Source organism: Pezoporus occidentalis, unplaced genomic scaffold (assembly GCF_034315485.1).
Source record: "Pezoporus occidentalis ecotype Australia unplaced genomic scaffold, CSIRO_AGI_Poc_V1 ctg40, whole genome shotgun sequence".
NCBI lineage: Eukaryota > Metazoa > Chordata > Aves > Psittaciformes > Psittacidae > Pezoporus > Pezoporus occidentalis.
In genome coordinates, this window is record NW_026915725.1 from 2,716,793 (window position 1) to 2,743,279 (window position 26,487).

A 26,487-nucleotide genomic window follows, 5' to 3' on the forward strand; every position below is an offset into this window, starting at 1 on the left:
AAACTGGTCTATACCAGGTTCAGTTACTCCAACAAAACAAAGGAGTGATGAATTAACTAGCCCGTGGTTTTCTCTTTACTTTGGCATTCTCTAGAAAAGGATTATTTCTTTTGGCTCTGATCAAGTGGGAGAAGCACTTTTGTAAGAAGATCAGAATGAACAGTTAAGCACTCCTTTTCGAGAAGGGTGAATTTAAAACATCAGACACTGTTGGTTAAATTATCATTTCCTGGCAAATGGGTTTAGGTCTTTTCAGAAAACAGAGCCAGAGGCAGAATCATGATCCTATCAGCGCAGTGGGCATGCACGTGGGATATGGAAACACGAGTTTAAATACCAATCTAATTAATATTTAAATAGTTTATACAAAAGGGAACAGTTTCAATAGAAGAGACTACCTAAGACTACTCTATGAGTTGGAAAATTGATAATGGCTATGTTGATTCAAGTCCTTGTTCTAAATTAACTAGAGCGTATTTTAAAGCCGTATCTTGCTATTCCCACGTAGTATCCAAGGCCGTGCTCTACTACTGTACAGTGATTTTGTAAATGGCAGTTAGCTCCTCTTCAGTGACCTCAGGTGCACGAGATTTGCATTTGGGATTGTTTTTTTAATTGAAAAAAAAAATGTTTTCAGAACTTGATTGAGTTCATGGATGTTTCTGGGGTGTGTGAAACTGTCTTTTCTTGAAGATTCTCACAGTGAGTTATTAACCAGGCCTAACTGGTTAAACAGATGGGGTGTTCCAAGGAGCCTGAACGTACCACGGACAAGTGATTTGACATTGATAATTTGTATTGTTAAGCCGCTCAGTCTCTTTACTTCTCACCTAGCATTTGTATTGATTTTAAGCAGGGAAAGCACGAAAGGTCCAGTGGAAACCGCTAAAAAACCTATCCGCTGTCGGCAATTTACTGCAGTGATTTTAGGGCAAAGCCAGCTCCAACAACCAAACGCATCCTTAAGGAATTAATAACCCCGCTGAGGGGAATCCAGCGCCCGGGGGGCACGCGGGGCCGCTCTCCCGCCGCCTCTTCCCTGCTGCGTGCGCCGGCGGACAACGCAACCCGCGAGCCTGCCCCGGTGGCGGCTGCACCCACCGGCTGCGGGAGGGAAGGGCGCTCGGTGCGGGCTCGCCGGGCCCCGGCACGAGGTGGGTGCTTGCGCCCGCGCCGCGGAGGCGCGGCGCGGGCGCAAGCACCCACCGCGGGCCGGGTCCCGGCGAGCCCCCGCCGCTCCTCCGCGAGCCCGCCCGCTACCCCCGCCCCCTTCGCCCTTCCCCCACAGCCCCTGACTGCGCGAGCGCCAGCCGTTGCCGGGGTACCCGACGTCACAGCCTGCGGAGGCGGCGATTGGCCAGGCTGAGAGCGTTCTCCCGCCCCTCCCCTGTGAGACTCGTCCTGGGAAGGGCCGGGCCTGTCTCTTTGCCGTCAGAGCGGAGCTGTCGCTGGGCCGTGCGTGCCCGCGGCGGCGCCTCCCCGGCCACGTCCTCGATACCGCCGGGGCCGCGGTCATGGGCAGCCAGTGGGCAGCGCCGCGTCTCCGGCTACTGCCGCTTCTGGCGCTGCTGGGGCTGGCGGCGCCCCGCGCCCGCGCCTGGGACAGCGGCGACCTGGAACTCTTCGACCTGGTGGAGGAGGTGCCGCGGAACTTCTACGACTTCCTGGGGGTGCAGCAGGTGAGCGAGGGGCCGGGGCCCGCCCCATAGACGCGGGCCTTTCCCGCGGGCACGAGCCTCGCCTGTCACCGCCGTCCCTGCCCCCGCCGAACATGGCTGGCTGGCTCCCCCCTCCGCCGCCGCTCCCCGCGGCACAGGGTGCCGGGCAAGCCGCCGGCACCTTGCCTTCTCGCCTGGCGCTGTCATCCGCCTCCGTCCCTGGCACGCGTGCGGCTGCCTGGCTCTGCCGCGGCGGTCCGGGACACCACCACCACCACCACCTCCCCCCCGTGCCCCAGTTCCAGTCCCTTTCCCAGCCTCTTCTCTCCCTCTGCAGGGGCTCTCTTCTCCTTCAAAGACTGTTGTGGTTTTTCTCCTTCTGGCCCCACCATAAATCAGCCCTCCCTCTCCCGCTTCACCTTTGTGTGTTTTACTGCGTTGCTCTTCTGAATATATCTATTTCTCTCCAAATGCATCTAGACTAAAGTAGCTTGTGTGCTTCTTCCACTTTCCGTGTGTATCCTGGGTATGGCTGTTTTTCATCTTTCCCTCATTCTGCAATAGCTGCTAGTCCCGTATCTTCTTACGATTGTGCATTGCTATGTGTCGCGTCTCCTGTTTTCTCTCGTGTGCCATGTGGTAGACTGCTTTGATAGTGGCTTGGTGACTGTTTACTTTCGTTGTATTTTGCTTATTATGTATGTTTTTTACCTCTCATTGCTAGGCAACACTTAAGATTATCTTAAAGCATTTATTATGCACCTTCTGTTATTTTTTTTTATGCATGTGTAGTCAAGACAGGAACTCCTGTTCCAGAAACTTTCATCGCATGTTTTTTGTGTATGTTTTAGATGTGGTTGCTGGTTTTGCAGCCGCTTGGCATCTTTAGCTTGTATTGCTTGTCCTGCCTTTCACTTGACAGCCTTCCTCATCTCCAGATGCTCTGCTGCGTGTGTGTGATCTTGCTTGATCTCTCTTTGTGCATCTTAGAGTTCCTTTTTTTGTTGTCTTCTGCCAGTTGGTATTCCTCTCAATAACTGTCTGTAATTCTTTATAGTCTGTTACTTCACCCAGTGTCCCCAAAAGATGTTTTGTTTGTTCTTTGTCTCCTAGCACCTCTGCTATTTGAATGGCTTCCCTGACAACCTGTAAGTTTATTCTGATGTAGTTCTTACAGTTTTTGAGAATAGTAGCAATACTTCCAGGTGCATTTTATTAGGGTCCTGCCTACAAAGAGAGGAAAGGTGCCTGCAATTTAAGGGTCCTGTTTTGGAAACTCCTGGCTGTGGTTGTTAATGATGATTAGGGAGATTCTGAATCAGTTTCATCTCTTTCTTTTACTCCTTCTTAAACATCTGATGCTAAGTACTATGGAACACCACATATATACAGCACAGCAAACACTGCTACCCAGGTTTCACTTTCATGAGACCAAAAATCTGTTTTAATTTCTCAAAGGCAATTTTAGTGTTAGGTAATGTAGTGAAACACAGTTTTGTTTGTTTTGATTAGTGATGTTCAGATCTGGTATGCAAACTTTTTTTGTAGGGCTGCATCTGTACCTTGTGGACCTATGTGTTTATCAATACATAATATCACTTTTAGGAAGCAAATGTTCTGCTAGTTCATGCTTTTACTCTTTCAATGGAGAACTTGAATTACTTGTGATGTGCGAGCAGGGAAGAAGTTGTTGAAAGTGCAATGCAAATGAAACAAGGTTTTGTTAGTTGTAAGTATATGCAAGTTGCTCATAATGTAATTATAGCCAAGACTGGAAGTGTAAATAATATTAGACACTTTGTTCATAGAGCAGAATATACCTGTGAGTACAGTAATAGAATTTATAGTGTTGAAGTTGAGCTTCAATAGGAATTTGTAAGCATTGGAAGGTGCTGTGTAGGTTTACAGGTTCTTCCACACTGAATCATTTGTTCCTGATGTTTGCTTATCCACCTCTGACCTGTACTCGAAGCTTCAAACAAGATGCTGAAGCAGGGTTCTGACTTGCAGTGACTCTCTAGATAGCTGCAACTGCATGAGAAGGGTAACAGGTCTCATAACAGGGTCAAGGGAAGTGCACAAATCTCCGGTGTGCTGTAGCCTAGCTTGGATGTCTTAACATGTAGCTGCCTTTTACCATAATGTCTCTTTGTGCTGTTTGTGTATTCCTTCATGTTTTCTGCTATTTTTAAAAGCTGTGGTTTAATAGAGCTTACTGGTTATTTTGTATGTCACTATTGTTTTAGTTGGGATGCCTTCGACTAAAATGCTGTGATTAACTTTTTGTAGTTCTGGTGCTAATGGTTTTATTCCCTGTGCTCAGGTGAATCCTTTGGACTGTTTCATTACCTTTCATTCATCAAAGCTTGCTTTCTACCTGCTCCCTCCCTTCCTGTATTCCTCTTGGTGTTCACTGCCTTGTATTGTGTCCTGATAATCCCTTCATGTACTCCTGGGGAAAGCAGCATTTCTTTATGCAGGATGTATCTTCTGCATCTGTGATAGGGATGCTTGACCATGTTTGTTAACAGTAGTATATCATAGCTGCCAGAATTTTTCTAAACATGTCATCTTGTGTTTTGAAAAAATAAAGGGTAGGATTCCAATGCTTCCTTAAGGCATTAAAGCGGCTTTGGTTTTGATGGGAGAATTGTGGTATCAGCTGCTTGTTGAATCTCTGATGTGATGTCAGAAGCTGATATTGACCTCAGCTGACAAGGTGCAGAAGGGGTTGTGGGAAGTCCTGTAGCTCTCTACCATGAAGCCTCTGGCTGCAGATTTTTCCTTGGGATTGGAGAGGACTGGTGATTTTTATTGTTTTGTTTAGGTGCCACTCTATGCTTGCATGAGTAAGGATTTTGTGTTTCGTCTTTTAAAGGGCCTTGTGGAATTCTCTTGACATTGTCAGGTAGCTGTCATCCAGCACAGGCAGGGTGTTAGCTTTGAAGGTGCTGTAGTGTTTTCCAAGTTGGGTGACTGAGGGTTAGAGGGTGATCTCATGGAAGTGATTTTTATTGTAAACATAGAGTGACAGAGGAAAGAGGCTGTGACTGTCTTGACTCTTAGAATAACTGTTCTCAGTGCTTGACTGCAAGGAGGGGTTGGCTGGCAAATCTGTAGGTGCTAGCTGGATGGTTGAGGGTGGAAGAGACCTCTGGGGGTCCCCTTGTCCAACCACGGTATTAGGGCTGAGCACCTAGATTAAGAAGGTTCTGAGTTTTGTGCAAGGATACCATGTTAATCCATTAGATCTAATGGTAGCATAGCATATATGAGAAGTTCTGCATTGTTACTTTGTTACTATGGCTGTTCTGAACAATTTGAGAATTTTCTCTACCTTTCTGTTTCCTGGGTGATTCTTAAATTGATGATGCATTTAATTCAGATGGCTCATTTAGAACCTTGTTATTCTCAAGAAGCTGACCTAGTGAAATGGGGAGATAAGATAACCTTTGGCTTGAGAAAAGATTACATTTCCATTTCCCCCAAGTGGTTACTGAAGAAAATAGAATCCTAAACTCTTGACAGATCAGATGTAATAATTATTTCAGTATTCACTTCAGTATTGCCAGTTTCAAACTGACAAGGGGATCAGGACCAAATAGTATTCATCTAAAAACTAACATGAAGCAGCAGAATTAAACCAGAGGCTATGCACACTCGCAGGGTATAAAACTACCCTGTTACCTGAGAATGAGAGCATGCAAGTGTGATGTCAACTTTTGTGAAAAAATTCCAGGAAGATCTGGGGAGCTACAAGCTTGTTTGGTGAACAGATGAACTGATCAAGTTAATTTTATTGTCTCTTACAGCTTTCAATAGCTGATAATGGCATAAATATGATATGCTCTGGATTAATCAGCTTGGTATCAGTTGAACCTGTGGATTTCCTTGCAAAATATGCTTTTGATTATGACTGTTTATGTCTTTAAGAGAATCACCTAGTTCTCTACTTTTGGCTTGCAGTAACGAAGGCACTATGGGCCTCTGAATGTCTTTTGCGACTTTGTGATACTGTTCTTGGATACAAGGGATCTGATCAATACATTTTTAGGAAATGTTTGTGAAGGTATGTCAAAATGCATTAGCTTTGTTCCTGGAATTGGCCTGTGCAGAGCAGTATGTTATGTATCAAGGAATTTCTGACTAAGGCTTGGGCTTCTACTGGGTAATTGGATAAGGGAAGAGGTTTATATTAAATGTTCTGCTAGGCCCGTGCAGTGGAGAAACTCACTCTGTATTTGCTTTCATACAAGAGCCCTTTGAGGTAGTAGAAGGCCTGGGAGCTCAAGTTCCTGAGGGAGAATTAACACACAGGTAGGGCTTGGTGGCCAGCACTGTGGATAAATATATAACCCCCAAAAATGTTGAGAGGGGTATTTTCTCCATTACTTGCTTATGCCTTCCTGTGACACATGAGATTTAGTTTGAATCAAACTTTAATCCATTCATGTGGCTTTACTGTAGGGAACTAAGAGCGTTGTATTGATTTCATTGTTAGATCATGGGTTTGCTAGATGATGCTGCATCACAAAGGCAGGGCTGTGCATCCGGAACCTGATTTTGGTCCTACAGGATGTGAGACACTGGTATGTGAACAACCCCAAGAAAGTACAAGATGTGAAAACCAAAGAGTTGGATTTCTTTGGCTGCAGGAAGCCACAACCCCTCTAGATGAGCTGGATGTGGACTAATAGGCTCCTTTCAAGAGCACTGGAACAGGGGAGCTGTTGTGTACCTTAGCAAATAGCAGGGTCTGACTGGGTTGTGTCTGTAGAACTCAGTATTTGGTGCTGAGGAATTGGTGTCTGTACTATTTGCATTTCAGGGATTTTTTTTAAATATTTTTTTACTTTGATTGTTTTTGGCATTGAACTAATTCCAGGCTGGCTGCATGGACTCAGTGCCTGTTTGTGTTGAAGTGTGCTGCTTGTGCTCCGGGTTTTACATATGACAGTCCAGTTCTGTCCAAAAGAAATCCACCCCAGAAATCCAAAAGTTCATCCACTCCAGGACTGCTTCATGACATGCAGTTAGTAGCTACAATAAGGAAGTTTGCTTTACACGTGCACTTCTGATCTGCGCTAAAAAGTTGATGTGGATGCACCTTTAAGACTTAAGTTTATAGTAAATGGTTGATGTTGAATTTACCTCTTGGCATTCCTCTGTAAGAACCTTAGCAGAAATGAGCCCCACAACAAACTGTGTGGCTCTTACGGTATTACAAGGCATTATGGGAGACTTGTGAAAATTCTCAGTAATAGATTTGGTGTGGTCTGTTTTATGTAAGTGTGTTGACACGCAACATGTACATCACTGCAGTTCTGAAGTTGTGAATTCATGTTATATATAAGTAAAGCTGTTGGACATAGATTTGGTAATGTGTTTTTCAGAAAAAATTGCAATCTCTGAATATGTTAGTGTTTCCCAGGGAAGTTGTGAATGCTCCATCCCTGGCTGTGTTCAAGGCCAGGTTGGACAGAGCCTTGGGTGGCATGATTTAGTGGGAGGTGTCCCTGTCCTTGGCAGGGGGGTTGTAACTAGGTGATCTTAAGGTCCTTTCCAACCCTAACTATTCCATGATTCTATTATTTATTGTCTGGCACTGCCATAGCTGTGGCTTGGAATGGGTCATTGTCCAGAAACAAAATAATAAATCTAGACAAAGGTATTTTTGCTGTGGAGCTTTTGGGGCACTTTGAGCACCTGGAGTGATCCTTCCAAGTGGGAAGAGGCATGTGAATGAGAGCTGTACCTGTTCAAGAAATGCTCTCAAGTCCTCAGCAAGCGCAGCCTACCTGTACCCACACAGGTTTTCTGTCTTCTCTGACAGGCAAGATGCAGATAAGGAGGACAAGAAAGGGGAACTGAGGAAGCCCAGAAACTCAATAGTTTTTTTCTACTTCTTGACGGAATATCACACTCCAGAAACTTATTTTGGTTGCTCTTCTAACACTTGAGGCAGGCCTCCTCCCTGCTGCTTTTTAAGGTTAACATATGTGGGTGCAGTGTTACTAAATCATGGAGTGTGCATCATCTCCAAATTTTTTAGAGAAAATCTAGGTTGCTGATACTGCTTCAGTCTTCTAAGATGTGGAAGTGTTTGATTTAGTGAGACATGTATGCAATTATGACATCACTTTTTTTCAGATGATTGTGTCAAAACTATGAGCTGTAGGCTTTTCTTGCCTTGTTTTGTGAGACTGTTTTGTCTTTGCATGCCAAATAGGATATTCACTGTGACTTCTGACAGTCTTATGCTGTGAAGTGACATGGAGCCATGTCACAGCTTGATACCTCAGTTCCTCCCCTTTGAGGAATCAAGTTGTTGGGCTAGTGATTAAACATCGTGTCTAATGATCTAAACCTGTTTCAAGATTGTTTTCTACTGCTTGTTCAAAATATATATTAAGCAGGTCTTGTAGTTTTGCAGGGCTTTAGATTTTCATGTGCTGTTAATCACAGCATCGGAGTTCTCTGTTGGGAAGATGAAATATGTTTTAAGTTTCTTGCCCCAAACTGTAAAAAATAAATAACTCCTGTAATACGTGACTAGGTGATAGTAGTAGCAGACCTTTATGTGGACAATGAGGATCTTTGTAATTCCTAGGTTTAAATAATGGATGTGAGGTTTAAGTGATGGATGAGGGAGGGGTTCTTCAAATTTTTATTTTTTAAACCTTAAGAATTGGCTCCTGTTGTGGTACTTGCAGTCAAAAAAGCCCCCAAATACACTATCAACATTGAGGCAGGGATGAACTCCATTGCACTAGTTCAAACAAAAAAAAAGCATTAGAAAATCCAGATTTGTTTCTAATGGCTTTAGCTGTAGTCTCAGTTAATTCCATGAAAGTAATTGTGTATTTTTTTCTCAGTGTGTTATTGAGACACAATTGTCCATCCCTTCATGGTTTTAAACTTTCTGTTTGAGTCTTTTACTTAAGTTATATGTGGAAGTGAGATTTCCAGTGGTTCTGGAAACTTTTTTCATAACAAATGCTAATTATTAGAAGCGTGTGAAGCCACTGTTCTGATTATTTGCTTGGATACTTTAAAACAAAGTTGTTCTGAACTACAGAGTAGCTTAATTGCTCACAGGGGTCACCATATTGAAGCACTAAGGATAACGGCCCAGATTTGTAACTGAGGATGTTGCAGGATATGGGGTTTTGTGTGTTTTGGTTTTAATTTCACTTTGTTCTAAGTGCTGAACTTCCAGGTAAGCTGCTGATACATGTTGGGGCACTTACAGAATGGATTACATTATGTATTGGGTATGCATAACGTTCCCTGATGGTTTTGTTCACAATTGCTTCATTTAAAAATGATCGAGACATCTAGACTTGTGAAACTTGTATTTTCCATAAAAATAGGCTTTCTGTATTGTTTCTTGTTAAGTTTCTCCTTGGATGTTGTCCAAGGAAATCCAGGGTTTTTTTGCTTTCATTGTTGGTTCCTTTCTTGAAGACACAAAAGTGTTTTAGAATCTACCATTATAAGTAGTTTTAAAGACATTTACTGTTAACTTTCCCTGGTAATTCATTCATATGATACTTCCTTGATTTCTTTCAGATTATATTTTTCTTCTTTTTTGCTGCGTAAAAGGACATATAGCAGCAGGAAACTACTGTGCTTGGGAACCCAAGGGAACTGACATTATGCAAAGCACTGTGAAAAGGATAAAACAAGCAGTCTTGATTTTCTTTTTTTTTTTTCCCTTGTTCTTCTGTCTGCAGCAGCAATAATGTTTCAGCTCTTCCTCTCTATACTTCCCACTTCACTAATCCTTTAAGGATGTATCCATAATAGCTTAATCTTCAAATTGCAAATGAGCTGTTTTTCTTCCTAGAAGTTCTTTTATTTGACCTGTAATTCATTGAAAGGAGTGGCCAATTTCTTGGCAAGGAAAGGTAGCTAACCTGTACTGGTGGCCTCTGGTGCTCTATCAAGGCTGTAGGTTTTTATGCTTGTTTCAAATTCATCTCCTTTGCAGAAGTTCTCATCCATGTGCCTATGTTGGTATCCAGAACAGCCACACAGTTAGCCTAACATACAGTTTTGTAAATGGCTTTCCATTACTTGACTGCTGTGGACTGTGATCATCATCTTTGCCTGTAAAGATGTGTAAAGAAAACTCCTAGAGGCCGTCTTAATTTCATTCTGTTGAATGATAAACATTTTGTGCTCTGTCTGGATTTCTTTTACAATTAACATTAACAGTGTTTTCTAATAAGATCTAGAGAAAACTAGGAAGATATTTGGAGGTATCTTTGATGCTATTTTAAGTACTTGTTAAAATTAAAAGAATGGAATTAAGCATATCAAATGTCCCTTAGTTGGGGTGGTGCTCCTTGTGCTCTCAGCAGAGCCAGTAACAAAAAGGCCATGGTGCTGTTGCACAGCTGAGCCAGGAAGAATGAAAGTATAAGCGATAACAAAGGGATTTTAATCTCTAAGAATAGGTCTGATATTAAAATGAAATAAAGGAGGAAATTAATGTATATCTGAAATGTTTTGGTTTTCTACAGCATCCTAGGGGGCTAACAAAATTCATGCAGCATATGAAAACATGCAGTTTTGCTTTTGATTTACTTGTTAGTGTTTGTGGTTTTGTTTAGCTGTATGCTGGACCCATTGAAAGTTTGCTTCTGTCAATTTTGGGTTCCTGAGCAGTAGGTTTGGGTTTTTTTTTGTTTGTTCATTTCTTCCTGCAGCCTAAAATTGTTGTTTCTCCCCAAACTATGAGATTTGGGCTTTCTTTTGTTTCTTGTTTTTGTGTCCATCAACCTTGTTTGGATGTTGTTAGGTCTGTATAATAGTGATTGTTTACAATCTTATGTGTGTGGTAATGTGTGGTACATGTGGTGTATGTTACAGTTATGCAAACAGTAACACAGTTTGAATGGAACACTTCAAAGTAGGACTGTGTATTACTGGGCTCTAATCTGATGGACTGCTAAATGCAGATTTCTGGAACGACCCAGTTTACAGGCGTTACAAACTGTTCTTGATGTCAAGCAAATGAGTGGTGGAATGAGAAGCAAAGATAACTCCTAAGCAGTCCCTTGTCTTTGCTGGATGTGAAATTCTTCCTTCTCAGTGTTAATCTGGAAAATCTGCAGAGAAAACCAGAAGATGTATAGGAGCTGTTGAAATAAAGTCACTCTGCAATCTTTCTCTGACTAAAGACAAAAGGAAGAACTACGGAAGCCTTACTTTTATGCATGGGCTATAATTCTGAAATGCTGCTGTCTCCAGCACTGAAAAGTGCTTTTGCCTGTTGAAAAAAAGTCTGTGCTGATGAGAACCTGAGAAAGCTGTGAAGTAGCCTTATTGCACTGATTTGGGGTGAATAGCTTCTCCTTTAAGAGGCAATAATTGTTTTTTACCTACTCTGAAAATATTGCAGATAATTCTACAGTTTGATTGATCAATGTTTGATTAAATTTCAAACTGATTTAGATTAGCTTTTATAGTTCATAATCACCATTTCTGTAGTGTTCTTTTACGTGATATAGATGTTGTCATGGGAGAGTAGGACTGTATGCCATTTAATTTGTGACAGTTTCCAATCATATTAGCAATCGCTTTACTTAGCGTTGTGTGTAACAGTGGTACTACAGTGTTACAGCAGAAAAAAGTCTGTAAAAATCCATCCTATATGGAAACCTCTTCCCATTTCCTATTAGGAATTATTTAAAATCTTAGTTGGTGGAAAGGAAATCTTATTCAATTCAAACACTTCTTTCAGTTGGTTGAAATAAGCTTATTTTCCATCCTGAGTCTATCTATCTGTTAGGCAGAATAGAAATTATTTCTTTGGTCAGTTTGAAAGCTGTGTGGTTTGTAGTTTCTATTCTACTGAATATTGTCCTCTTTATATTTCTGCTCCAGCAGCTTTCCAACACTACAAGCTAGACCAGCAGCATTCAAAACAAATTAGTGAATTAAAATGTTGGCCTCTATCTGCTGAGAATATTTCAACAGTGGAAATACAGATTGAGGGTATGAGCCAGTCACTTGCATTTTGCAGCTCACAATGGTGAAAGAAGAAACCTCTGTTCATCAGTTATGTACTAGATTTAAAAATTAGGTGTAACTTGCATTCATGTTCAGTTGCATGGTACAGAGTTCCCATACCAAAGTGTGCAAGTCTTTATGTTTTCTGGTTGAATAATAATAGGTGCTTAACCCAAAAGCTGTGTTCATTTTGGAAAAAGAAAAAAAAAATCCAATCCTCTGCTGGACAGATGGAGACTTATCTATCAATGAGTTACTGACCTACTAATTTCCTCAATCATGATGATTTATGCCTTTCACACACTTACCTTTCTTACCTCCAAATGGATATGATTTATAAAGACCTTAATTTTCTGGTTAGTGAACTTAGGTTTAAGGACAATAGCTGAAGTAGATCAGTTGCTTCCTGGTTTCCAGGTCCTTGTAATTCATTGGTTGAAAATCTCTGTCTCTGTGTAGTTAGACACCGTTTTGATCTGACTTTGTGTGGTTGGATATTCATTTGGTCACTGGAGATACCTACTTCTGTTTTCTTTTTAAATAATCTTTTCCTTAGTGATGTCATGCAGTATGGCTTCTGAAGAGAATATTTTTTTTTTATAACCATATATCAGTTAAGAAATAATGTGATTTAAAGAAAAAAGTGCTATTTGCAATTGAGAATACTAAACATCCTTGCCTGGTCTTGATTTAAAATGTTTAATAAGAGTCTAGTACTGTGTCTCAAGGAACATATCCTGGTCCCTGTGAGGGCCTATTTCCATTTGCTAGTCTTCTTGGTCTCCCCTCCACGTCATGCACAAGCTCTGTGAATGCCTTCAAAGGAGTGCTGGATGCTGTCAGTGAGCTCTGGCTGGTTTCTTGCTATTTATATATGCTTCTGTATAACCCTTGCATTTACTGAATAAAAATAATAAAGCCAGATGGTGTTATTGGGGAATGCATGTGTGTCCTGGTTTTAGCTAGAATAGACTGCTGTGCAAGAATGGAAATTTTTGAAGCATTCCACCCAAAAAGGACTGTCATGGTTTAACCCCAGATGACAGTAACTAAGTACCATATAACTGCTTGCTCACTTCCCCTTCTGGTAGGATAGGGAGGAGAATTGGACAAAGGTAAAACCTGCATGTTCAGTTAAGAACTGAAATAAAGTTAAATACTTTTATAATAATAAAAGGGGAAAGAGAGAGAGGAATAAAGTCAAGAAAGACACATGATACACAATACAATTGCTCACCACCTTCTGACAGGTACCCCACCTGACCTGAGCAGTGATATGCCCTTCTGGATAATTCCCCGCAGTTTATATACTGGGCATGACGTGCTGTGGTATGGAATACCCCTTCGGCTAGTTTGGGTCAGGTGTCCTGTCTCTGCTTGCTCCTGGCTTCTTGTGCCCCTCCTCACTGTCAGTGTGAGAGACTGAAAAGTCCTTGATTGGAGTAAGCATTATTTAGCAACAACTAAAACATTGATGGTTATCAGCATTGTTCTCAGACTAAAGCTGAAATACAGCACTGCACCAGCTACTAAGAAAGAAATTCTATCCAGCCAAAACCAGGGCAATATGAACCTAACCGTATTTTGCAGCCCATTTGCTCCCTTTACCTCTCAACCTCCAGTTTGTGATCAGTAATATTAAAAGGTGTGTCTCTGGTGGTGTCTTTCAGCTGGTGCTCTACAGTGGGTTTGGAGGACTGTCAGCAACACGTCTTTGGTTGCTCTAGCTGCCAGCTCCGAGCTCTGTTCTGTGTAGGCATGGTTTAGTTTAAGGTGCTGGTCTTACCTATACTGGTTCTTATATCTCACTTTTTTGCCAGATCGCTTGGTTTGGCATTCCCTCATTACTGTCCGGTATCTACCCAAAATGTGTAGTGTCACCTATGAACTGTGAGATTTCTTCAGGTTGTCATTTAAAGTGCTGAATAAAGCCAGTCCCAGCACCAATCCCCCAGCAGGAGACCTTTCAGCTGCCTATTCTCTGCCCTGAAAACTGGCCATTAAACCTTGCTTTTTTGTATCCTGTTAATTAATTTTGTATTTGTAAGACTCTTTCCTCCCATCCTGGAGCAAGTTGGTTTCTTTGATAGCCTTTGGTGTAGAACCTTGTCAAAAGCTTTTTCATAATAGGACTGTACCGTGGCTGCTGGGCCTCCTCTCTTCTTACTGATGCACTCCAATGGCTCGGGTGGGTTGGTGAGGCTGTCTCTCTTTGTAGAAGCTATGCAATGTCTTTTACAACAGACCACGTTTAACCCTGACTACAGTAAGTTTATTTGTGTAGCCCCTCCTGCCTTTAGTAAGGATGGATGATAAACTTTCTGGTCTGTAATTCCCAGGATGTCTCCTGTTTGGTTTGGCTGTGGTTTTTGTTTTGTTTTGTTTTTTTTTTTTTTTTTGTTGGTTTGGTTGGTTGGTTTTGTGTGTATGTGGTTTGGAATCTCATTGTTAGCTTGCCTGGTCTCTGATGGCATTTTTTTGCAGTACTGGGTTACCTTTTGTCACCTGCCTGCCTCTGACTTTGTATATAAATTTCATTCAGTAATCTCAGATGAAAGCAGTGATCCTGGCCACTTCTTAGCATCTAATTTGTCTGTTTGGAGTGATATGTTTGTGTATTTATTTCAAGTTAAATTAACCTCTGTTGACCTAGCTCTTCTCTTTCTCCAGAGAAGCTGTGGCTGCCCCATCTCTGCGAGTGTTCAAGGCCAGGCTGGATGGGGCTTTGAACAACCTGGTCTAGTGGGAGGTCTCCTAGCCAATGATAGGGAGATTGGAGCTAGATGATGTTTAAGGTCTCTTCTAACCCAAATCATTCCATGATTCTGTGACTTGTCTGCATCTACTGCAAAGAATATGTTGGTGCGGTAATCTCTTGAACATCTCCAACAAGAAAGACTCATTAAATGAATTACTGAATTGCATGGCTGTAGCTTTATTCCTGAATGAAACTTCTCATAGTTTCATCATCAAGCAGTCTGTAGGGTAGCATCCTGGTTTTTATTTCATTTAAAGAAATAAAGGGGTTTTGCAAATTGAATGACTTGCCAGTCTAGTTTACTTGGATAGATACATAGGACATGTCTTAAAACCTTACTTCTAAAAGTTTTTAAAAGACAGAAATTTGCCAAAATAAATTTTACAGCAGGGAACTTATTAGAAATACAGGAACTGTAAGTGAACCTATTAAAGTTGAAACTTGTAATGAATAAAATGTATTGAATTTCAAGGTTTTAGCACAGTTTTTGTATGCAGTCATTTTTCTTTTTAACTTGTAAATGTATTTGTGAATATGAACACTGCTTAAGACTGAATACAGATATCCATATTTTCTTTTTAAGACATAATTTCAGTTGTCTTCTATGTGTTTGCCTTCCTCAAAATGTGTTTTTTTTTTTTAATAAAAAAAGATATTAATTGGTATTTAGAAAATTGTTAACAGAGGTGTGGTAACTTCTTAAATTTCTGACCAAAAGAAAGCAGAAAGCTGTAAAATGTGAGTTTCATCACTTCTGGAATATGGAAGACGCATTCCTACAGCCTCTGTGCTCTTTCAAACAGATTAAGTCAAAGACACTGTCATTGAATTAACAATATCCCATTATTATCAGGGTATCGGTTATCCTGTCTGCTGTCATGAGATATGAGAGCCTTACATGACAGCTGGTTAGAATGATCAGATTGATACTATGGCCAGGAAAGACAGAACTGGGCTAGGCTGGTTTCTGAAATTGATTTCTCAGTCAAGATAGAATTGTATCTTGATCAGGTATTCAATATTTTGCAGTCCAGCTCAGACAAATATACAGAGTATTTCCCATTCCAGCTGCAAGAGTAGAACTTGCTATTAGCATAAAACCTAACACTCCCCACCAAGTTGCACGAGGGCTGCTTGTGGAGTCCCAGGCTGTTTGGCTGCAAGCCTTAAAGTGCACATATTGCAGTCATTTCCATTCTTCACCTGAGCATCAGATTCATGGAACAATTTAGTAAGAGGCTTATTTTTTGGTTATTCTTAAGGGGTAGCTTGCTCAAGCAGAGGTGCCCATTAGACTTCACTGGCAGGGGTGGGTGGATAAAAAAATCAACACGAAAAAACTTTTCCACTGCCCGCCACCCCCAATCTATTAATGGTTTTAAGCATGAAGATAAGAATGCCTAAAGCGATGGTATCTGGTGTAAGTTGGCAAAGGTGGAAAATAATGCTAAAAACTTCGTCTTTTGTCTGGTTATATAATGAAACCAGTATGCCATTTAAAGATGAGATGGTATGAGTCCTGAAGGGGCAGTTAAAAGGAGTAAAGATCCCCTGAAGAACACTGATTACTCAGATACAATAAAACATGAAAGAAAACCAGTGTTTTGTGGAATGTGGGAATTAATGGATTCCTTCCCCCCAGAAAATATAGACTGGTGGGTTGTTTTTTTTTTTTGTTTTTTTCTTTTTTTGTGTGTGTGACTCAATTAATATACAAGCTGCTAGTTTCTGTGCTAGGCCATGGTAAGACTATTTGAGGTAATTTTTTTGTTTAGAAAACAGTGTTCTGACTCTCAGCCCTGTGCTTGTGCTCTGGGATCTATTGAATGTCAGTAGTAACAGATTCATATACTGGCACCTTGAAAACAGGACTCATTTGCACAAGGTTCTGTCTTGTAATGACATGGTTAAGGAAAAAAATCATTACAAGAGGTGAAAGAATACTCTAGATGTGTTATACTACTGCAAAATCTGTCACTTAGTCAAGTGAGATGCAGTGTGGTGATAGCAATTTTTTGACTCAAAAAATTGCTGGCAACGGAAAGAAAAGCAGGAGAATCCAGTGGAGCCAGGTTATTCTAGAGTTCTTACGGTCACTGTTAGTGAATATTTAACAGGCTTGAGCTCTTCTATATTAATTTTTTGAAGTTAAATATCGAATTGGTGATTTTAGCAAGAATCATTGCATGTGCACTAGTGTAAATGTTCTAAAATTGTTTCGTTTCAAGCATCAGTAATCTGGAAAATGTACTGCAGTTGCTGATATAGCCCAAGGAAAGGAGCCACTCTTCAAAAGAACGATTGCTGATATTGTCATGACATTTTAAGTTGCATTTTGTTTATTATGCTATCCACTGATTCTGTTTAAATTGAACCTTGGTTGTTTTATTTGGATGAAATATGGAAGCCTGCCCCATTTTCTGACAAAGCTGGGTCCAGGCAGTGTTTCATATGAGTTGATCTTTAATTTTTAGGCTTTAGTTGTCATCCTAGAGACCCAGTGATACTCCTAGCATAAACACCTGTGGCCCAGAAATGGAAGCAGATGAGTCCTTAGATTTCCTGCATATTTTGAGTCGCTCTTTGTTATTTCCTTTACCCAGAAAAGATAGAAACAAATCATTAAAATGAATGACATGCGCAGATCTTTTCTCTCTTTAGTCTCTTTATCCCTCTCTAGATTTCATAGCAGATCTGTTTAGACCTGCCTACCTAGGCTTCATGTTCTAGGTTAATGTTTGGCAGCAGGTTTACAGTTTTCACTAGCTGTTTGCTTACTGGGCATCATGGAGGTATTTTTTATTTATTTTGTCTTCTGTCCCTCCAAACTAAATCCCCATTTTCAAACTGTCAATTCTAGAATAATGATGGAGAACGAGACCGTTACCTAAATGGCTTCTTGTTCTTTGCTATGCCTAGAGCTTTATTTTTCACCAAGACAGCATTGTTGTTAGGACCGCACTAACTGTTTTGTTTTAATGAGGGCAGTATATAGGGTCCCTGGTGGCCGCAGCTGAGAACTGCTGAGCTGGCTTGTGATGGTTGAGCGTTGTTAGGGCTTTGTAAATGCATTGCAGAACCTTCTGCATTGGAGTCCACGGTGATTGTCCATGCAGCCCCTGGAGCTAATAATTATTCTCTCTTCCTTGATGACACTTCCCATGGCTTTGTGCTAGGCTTTTTTGCTGTTCTGATTTTCAGAGGCTGAAAGAGTCTGACAGTCTTCTCTCTTCTGCTTGAGAATATACTTACTGTACTTGATCTTCTGTTTCTTTGTTTTTTTTTTTGTTTTTTGGTTTTTTTTTGTCCTCTCGTGGGGAACTGTAGTTATCAATCAGGGATATCTATAACTTTTAAGCACTCTTCCTCTGGTTACTTTTTCTTATCAGTGTATCCGAAACATCCTTTTGAGAGATCTGCAATCAGCTTGAACTACATGTAATCATGTTCAGGAAGAAAAACTGAAGATTTCTTTTGTTTGTTTGTTTTTATCTCCATCCACCCCCTCCCCCCCCAATCTCCAATGTCTCCTACTTCCATTTGTCACTCTTAATCTTGGGGGTCATCTTTTCTCTTTATTGTGTGGTTGGTTTGCTTTTAAATGTATTCCTGCTGCCATGAAATTTTACTGTGGCTTTCACTGCTCATCATAAATTCAGTCCTTTCTTTCAGCACAGGAGCTAAAGTGGTTGTATGCACCCTGGTTAACTTACATTTCAGTTACTTCAAGAACAGCCTCTTTGTCTAATCCCTATGCTTCCTGTAACTAAAATGACTGTCTAAAATTGGTTTTGTCTTTTCAGTTGGACCTCGAGATTGAATTGCCAAGCAACAGGCACTTAGTGTTGCCTTGAGCTTAAAGCTGCATGTGGCTTCAGGCTGCATGTTACAATCCTCTGTATATTCCCTTTTCTTATTCTTGCCTTTTTAATTTCCGCCCCCCCTTCCCTCCCCCAGTCCTCACATACTGTAGTTGTTGATGTGGTTTTTATTTTGCTTTTTCTTTGCTTGTTCCGTTGTTTGGTCTCTTCTTTCCTGTATGATTGCTGAAGATCCATTTTTACTTCTACATGTCAGTATAGGTCCTATTTTTCTTTTCCCTAAGTTTCATAATACCTACTTTTAGAATCTGTGGCATTCTCCAATCATTCTTGAACAAATATTTGATGTGGTCTCAATTTTAATAGGTAGGAGGGTTATAGCAGTGATTATTTGGAAGGAGGATTTTTCATAACTGTGTTTGAAAATTGCTGGTTTAGAAACAAAGTGTCTTTGGACGAGCAGGCTGGGTTACAGGGCCAAGAAAATTCAGAAGTCATATATTTCAGACTGACCTTTTCCAGCTGGAAAGCCTGGCTGTCTGGAGGTTGCTTTCCCAATGGCGAAGTTTTAGCAAACTACTTTGTGTGAGCAGTCTCTTGTGTGGAGAGCTGGCTCTTCTCAGTTAGAAGTAGGTAAGTGGCCATCCAGTACTTGCACAACGCAGGTTTAATCTGGAGGCTGGTAGACCCAGGATTTGATAGAAATCGTTCAACAGTTCTGTACTTACTGATGAGGTATTGATAAGGCATAGAATATTACCAGTATGGAGAATGTTGTTTTTTTTCCTATTCATTTTAATGTGATAACTGTTCTTTTTAATTTTTAAATTTCTGTAACAGAAATTGAGTTTATAAGCTCCGTTGAATGTGCTAGCTGTTATTTTGTCTAACAGGACAACATCAAGAAGTCTTTGTACTTTTATCTTCTTCCGTGGACAAAATACCTAGTTGTGGTGAAGACCTTGTGTGATTTCCATAATTCAAACATTGTATGTGGGAGTGATGGGTAACTATGGGAGTAGTTGTACTGTAAGTCACTCAAGGGTTTGAAATGGAAGTAATCAAGGTCATGCAGCCTGGCTCCATTCTGCTGTTACTTTATTAGTTCTTTTTCTTATTTACTTGATCTAGACAAACCCTCCCAGATTTTCGGTGTGTTGTGTGTGTGTTTCTGTGTAGGTCAGGTTTGATTGTAGAGCATTAACATAGAGCATAACAAATGTCCACAGTTGATTACAGCTGTGGAGCACAAAGGGAGAGGCTGACATAGCTGCATACTTGCTGCATTAGACATTGCCGAAGAGACGGGCTGCTGTTTTGCCCTTTCTTTTGAGATACTGCCAATAGACAGCACTAAATCTGAGAAGATGTTTGTGCTGTTCCTTCCTTATTATGTTATGGAATTCCTCATAATTGCCAAAATCAATATTTTTGAAATGTTAAGCATTATATACATTATTGCTTAAAAATTCTTTTGTTGTGATGCTTTTTTGTTCTAAATGTAATGTTGGGGAATATGGATGTTGATTTTTATTCTGTGTAATTTGAAGTGAAAAGGAACCTTACAAACCCAGATTTGAAGCCATTGCTGAATTTATTGCTTGGGGCTTTGTAGTGCTTGGTAGTAGGTACACCAGAACTTCAATGAAAAGAACCGTAAGGATTTTCAGTATTCAGTATTTATAGTTGTCTCTGTACTATACTGATCATTTAATCTGATTGAGATTTTACGTTTTTAAGTTCAGTTTTGGTTTCTTACCACTTGATGGCAGTGAAGGAGCTAGTGTTGCCAGGCAAAGGTTCAGGGCAAGAACCCATTATGAATAACAAAAGAGGAGGTACAAAGGAAGCCTCTGACATTTAATATTGTTCACATTTCTAGGTGATATTACATATACCACAAATGACAGTCGAGGAAGAAAAGCCTCTAGATGGAGCTTTAGTACTTCCAATGGGGAAAAGATTTTTATACTCAAGTGGTTTGCTCCTATTTATAATAATTATTTCAAAAAAACAACTTTCCCATTTAGGAATGGGATGATACCAGACATAATCAATAAGTAATATCAGTGCTTCTGCTATTATAAACATACTACTTACAGAGCATGCAGTTGTGCCGTTTTCCTCACACCTTCTGTTCAAATCCTACAGCCTCTCAACATTCTTAGGAATTCTCAGGTATTGTTAGAAATGTGAACGTAGATTAAGGTTCAGCATAATTATTCAGGCTTTTTTTTTAAAGGAAAAAAAAGTAAGATAATTGGATTTTACTGGTGGACCAAAAAGAAACGGGGAAAATACTCTTGAAATTGGAAGTTGCCCTGCAGTATTTACTGGTTTGCATGGTCTAGTCCCAGTGAAGAAGTGTTTGTTGTAACAATAATATTACAATGCATGGATGTGTGTTTGAGGCACTTTATTAGTGAAGGTTCTTTTGCACTTCCTACACCCATGTACATCTCTTGCCAAGCTGGTATGGGGAAATGAACCATATAATGGCCCTGCTATAGTAATTGGCTCCACATGGGTGGACTCTAGCACACAGACAAAACCTTATTTGAAGTAATTGGTGCTTTGTGTAGGTACAAGGGTCTGTACATGCAGATTTATTTTGGATCCTGGGTCAAACCTTGGCATTAGTAAAGGTTTCAATTTCATGCAGTGTCTTTGACATGTAAGTGATTTTGAATGAGTATCAAAAACATCCATGCGGATGATAGCAAGCAACTTGATTGAGCTTGTTTGTTAAAAATACACATAGTTAATATTTCGAAGCTGTATTCTTGAATGAATACCAAAAAAGAATTTGGATTATTAAGTTTTGTGAATGTACAGCCTGTTACTAATTTTAGAAAATATCAACAAAGCATAATTATGAAATATCTAAATAATTAGCAGCATTGTTCTAGTTCTGTAAGAGGCAGTACTACATGAACTCATAGTTGAAAATCAGGGAAAATCTGCTGGAGCTACCAAATATTTACTTTGGTTTCAGATGCAGTTCTTATTATTAAAAAGCATTCTTATTTTTACAAATCATTTAAGGGCATTATTTCTAGTCTTAGGTGGCATCTGTTAGTCTAATTGACAGATTGCTGTTGCTGGTTTAATATAATGGCAGCCAGAGCATACTTATTAGGCAAAATTCAAGTTCATCTTACCAAATAAGTACCAAATACATGTTCTTTCCAGTGTTAAAAAGAAAGGGTTACAAGACAGAGATGAAGATAATGCAGTACTTAGAATGATTGTTTCAGCCAGTGGAGACTCATTTGCTGGAAATGCCCTGGTGAGATCTTAGTGTTTCTTCATCTCTGGCATTAGTTCATCACGTTGCATGAAGCGGTATTGAAATGAGTTTCTTGTCAATGCTGTTTTGGGTAAGATTTGTTAGAAAACAATGGAATTTTACTTCATTGTGTGATATGGGTTGGCTACATCTATTTTAATGTCAGTGGCAAATCTTAGCTACTGTGGTGCGATACAATTTTAAGAGAACCTAGTGCAAGCTTTTCCAGCTGCTACTATTCAGTTTAGGGAAATTTGAAATCTGAAAGATACAAGGAAAATTATCACAGCGTTTGGAACATGAAATCAATTTGTTTTAGGAAGTTAACATTAATCTTGCTCTGTGTGCTTGCCAGGCTTGATCAGCATAATAGACAAAAATCAGATATGGGAAGAATATGTATATTTGTGCAAAATACAGTTTATTATTCTAGGTGATTGTCAAGAATTTTAGCAAATGTAACTTTAAAAAAATCTGGTTTGGTTGTTTTTTTTTTTTTTTTTTTTTCACCTGAGGTGTAAACGTGTCTGGCTGATGGGCAGTTGATTCATTCTGGGCTTTATGTTATATGACTGCACACAATTGTTAAATCTTTTATTCAAGAAAAAACTTTTTACAAAAGGGGGGAAAAGGCTGTGGGTTTAATGCAACTCTTGCACTTCCTGGAGGGCAACTAGTTTGTTGCAAATAGTTCCTATATTAATCAGTGCAGCAGTAGGAATTCCGCAGAAGCAATGTGTTATTTTTATTTCTCCGTATCTGGTTAAGAGTTGCAGATAATAGTAAAGGTCTCAATTTCTAGGTTTCAGCTCTGTTAATTCTGGCAAATTCATCTTGATCTTTTAAAAATCCTTTGGCTTTTTTCTTTTACTGAGCTAACATTTGGGGTCATTTTTGCCCTGAGATTGTCTCTTAGTTATATCTTTATATTAAGGTTGTCATTAAAATGTTGAGGTTCTTTGGTGGCATTAAAAAAAAATATTGATGGTATTTTTATTTATCCTTGACTGCCGGGCAAATCTCAAATGGTTACTTCCTGTTTGGGTTGAAGGAACAAGTGAATTCTTGGAAAAGGCATGAAACAGCGCAAATTAGCAACCAATATATGGACAAAAATTATTTGAATATTCCTGGATTCACTGCTGGTGTTTACTTTGAACAAAAAATTCTGTAAGTAATACTTAACTTTGTCATTTAAAAGTAAAAATACCATACCATAACTGAAGACTTCATATTGTTGTGGAGTTCATTTTTGTCTGAGCTTATTTTTAATAGTGATGAAAAAGATTCACTGTTTAAAACTACTGAATTCATGAAAATAATCAGAAGTTTCCCTTCTCTGGAGAGATCTTATAAACAATTTTATTTTACTTTATTAGAATCATAGAAACATAGGGAAAAAAAGCTGATAAAACTGATCATATAAAACTAATGATTCATATTTCTTGCGCTCAATGAGAGCAGAATAAAGATGAAGAACTTAAGGTTGCTGATAGGATTACCTCTTAATGTTTTTGTTTTATTTTGCCATAAGAGAGCCTTTCAGAATTTGAATTTCATTGTGCCTGCCACTCATTAATGCAGCGAGCAGCAAGTTTTTTGTTTGTGTGCCCTTATTTGATATTCACCTATATTTCAGACCTAATTAAAGATTTTTGGAGACTCTTTCAATAAAGAAAGAAAAAAAAATCAGAATTCCTTTATTCTTGTTTTATCATTAAAGCTTTTTTACTTCTTATGTCTGGTTTTATTTGTGCATCCTATTAATAACAGCCATTAATGGAACAAATATCCTTGACTTGTCTTTAAAATATTTTTTCACTTTTTGCACAAATGTTGGTATAGAAATATAGAGAATAATTATAGTTGTATTTTGGTGGACCATATCCCAGTTTTCTTCTGTTGTTTCCTCATTTTTGAGAGTTGCTTTTCTACCCCCCATCCCTGCTTGGTCTTGTCAAACATTATGGGTTGAAAAGAGATGATTTTTTTTTTTAGGTGAAAAACGCAACCTGTATGTGTACATATTTTGTGTAATAACCTATGTGTTGTGTGTAAAGTCCATCTAAGTGAAGATGATGATGGAAATTTTCCTCATTTCAGTTTTTCAAGGAATGCTTGCTATGCTAAAAATAAGGCTCTTTCGTGCAACTCTGGATCAATATAAACAGAAAGGTTTTCTTGGGTAAGACGAACAGTTCTCCATATGTAAAGTTGTCTTGCTTGTAAAGGTGCCTGTAATTTTTCAGTTCATGGATATTTAAGTCTGACTCTAGATCTATAAATATTATTGAATAAAAGCTTAGCATGCCTGTCAGTTTATTTGGGAGTATAATTCTACCAGTGTTTAGGCAGCAGTTGTTTTTGACTCCCATGTAAATACATGCATGAGTCCCAGGATTCGTGTAAACTTGCGCAGTTGGAATTTTGGTCTTTAAAACAGTGTTGTGTTAATTGCATGCAAATTTTCATTGCCTTATGTGGGAATAGTATATTTCTATGTTTTAATTTATTCTTACATAGTGCAGGAAAACTACATCAAATATACATGAAGTATTGTTTCAGAAATACAACTACAAATACTTAGATTCTTGTTCTCTTTTTTTTTTAAGGAATTACTTGGATTATTCATGTTTATTCAGTTTGATGGAGTTTGTCTTCCAGGGTATCTAAGGTTTTATAATTCTTAGTCAAGTGTTTGACATTAGATGTGGTGATAAAATGAGGCGGAGGTGATACGAAAGTATTGCAAGTATGTCTTGTATTGATAAATGTTAACAATGCCATTCACAAAAGCAAACCAGTTCTGGATTACTTATAATTTCTGAAAATGTGCCTCAAATTATATTTCAACACGATTCCGACTAATGTGGATTTAAAATGGTTGCAGTTGTTTGTGGTCTGAAAGTAGATATCTCCATTTATGCTTTTCTAGTACCCTCGTGTAGAGAAGTTCTACTGAATTATTAAGGAAGAACTTTGTTGTACCATGACAGAATTAGTAATTAAACCCCTCAGCCAGTTTTTCATGTGGCTGCCATTATTTTTAGCATCTCATTACTTTCATTACACTGCAGAGATTTTGCAAAGTGCTGGGTCTTGTGCTGCTTTGTCTCTGGTGATAAAAATACATATGCCTTGCAGAAAGTCCTTGATAAATACCTGTGGGTCTTTTGAGACAAAATGTACACTTTCCTGTAAGAGAATCATTAGTTGCCTGGACACTGTGTGTTTCAGAACTGTATGTCTACACCTGGGCTCATCTGCTTGTAATATGTGCAATCTTGTTCCCCTTCCTAACTGATGCACTTGGTTTACTGATTTCTCCCTGCCCTTCTAAAATGATACAGCATATGCTGGTTTTTTGTTCTCTGCAGATATCCGTCTGCTACTGCACATCTCTCGGAAACATTATGCTTTAATTGTTTTAAGGACTAATCCATTTTTATATTATATTTGTGTTAAGATTTGTAATTTGAAATAAGCAAGCTGATAACTAGCCAGATCATTCTGCAATTTAGTGGAGCCTGTTAGAATCAAAATGATTCTTCAGAGAGCTGGGTTTATTTGAAGGGTGTGGGGGAAAAGCACTGCTTGTAAGTTTGTATTATAAAGCAGGTCTGCATTTCTTATGCAAATATTTTTCTTCTTTTTGAATCTACTTGTTTCTCTTTTTGTACAACAGCTATGTACATTAATATTGCTTTTAAAGACTAGTGACAAATTTCCAGGAGTGCATACCCTAAAATTAGGGAATGTCAGTTTTCAGAATGTCTCAAATCTTAATTTGGTTTCTTTGTGCTTGTTCATTGTGATGATTTTTAATTCACTACATTATATTCTACAGGGTCTTTACTTATTCAGGCTCAGGGAGAGATCTGGCCCCAGTGCAGCTTCAGGCTTATGTATTGAAAGAGACTGTTGTCTGTAAAAACTGTTTAACCTGTAGATGTTGAGGGTATGTAGAGAGTGGGGGAGAAGATCGTGGGGAGGGGGGAAATGGTTTCATGGGTAAGCCAGTTAGACGAAAAGTGCCCTTGAGGATTGGATTCTGTTCCTGTCTCTGCCACAGAATTCCTATGTGATGCTAGGCAAGTCGTTTAAACGAAACTTTTCCCAAGTGGTGACTAATTGATTTGAGTGCTCTGCAATTCTGGTTGCATAATTTGAGATACTAGGGGCTTATATGCAGAAATGCTGAGGGTTTGCAGCTGCAGCTGAAGACGATTACTGTCTGTGCCGTGAATGTATGGAATGTTGTTTGATACTGAGCACTTGGAAAAATCATGTCTGAGATAAAATTAGCACCTGAGATTGCTGAAGATTTTGCATTAATCTGTGCCTCATTTTACAATCTATAAAAAAGGGAAAGTAATGCACGCTTGTCTCTTAAGATATTAGTGGTGAATAATATTATTGACGGTCTGATGCCATTGTGATGGCCTTCAAAACAAATAACCACAGCTTCCAAACGTGTTTGAACAGCATGCAGCTAAGAGCAAATGAGGCCACACATGAACAAATGTGTGGAGAAAAATACTGAATAGCTGCTCACTGGGTATGCAGTCATCTTCTGTACGTTGCATAAAGACAGAGTGGCAGGAGTAACGGTGACAGATTGTAGGTCCTTTTCAGGGAACCATGGAGTTCTTCCCAAATCTCCTTTACCTGTTCAGAATACTCATTATTGTCTGTAGCATGTATTCTTTATCACATTTAATTTTTAAACAGTAAGTTTATGTTTTAGATTTATTTAAACTCAAATCTTGCCTTTTAACAACCTCATTAATTAATAATAGCTCCTCTTGCTGCTCAGAAAAGAAAAGCAAAAAAATGGTACCATCCTTTCTCTTGGTTCAAAGAACAAACCAGAACTCAACAAATTTTTCATCCTTTTGGTCTGTTTGCCAACAGTGCGCTCTTTGTCGACATTGCCACAGG

The 26,487-nt window shown here is 39.3% G+C and overlaps 1 protein-coding gene across 1 annotated transcript in view; it reads left to right on the forward strand.

Moving 5' to 3' along the window:
• The first annotated feature begins 1,382 nt into the window (after positions 1 to 1,382).
• Positions 1,383 to 26,487, forward strand: part of DNAJC1 (DnaJ heat shock protein family (Hsp40) member C1) — a 109,707-nt gene continuing 84,602 nt past the window's right edge. Inside the window, exon 1 of the mRNA XM_062633659.1 lies at positions 1,383 to 1,679. Coding sequence (XP_062489643.1) covers positions 1,515 to 1,679 — 165 coding nt within the window. The 5' untranslated portion in view covers positions 1,383 to 1,514. The remainder of the gene's footprint in view (positions 1,680 to 26,487) is intronic.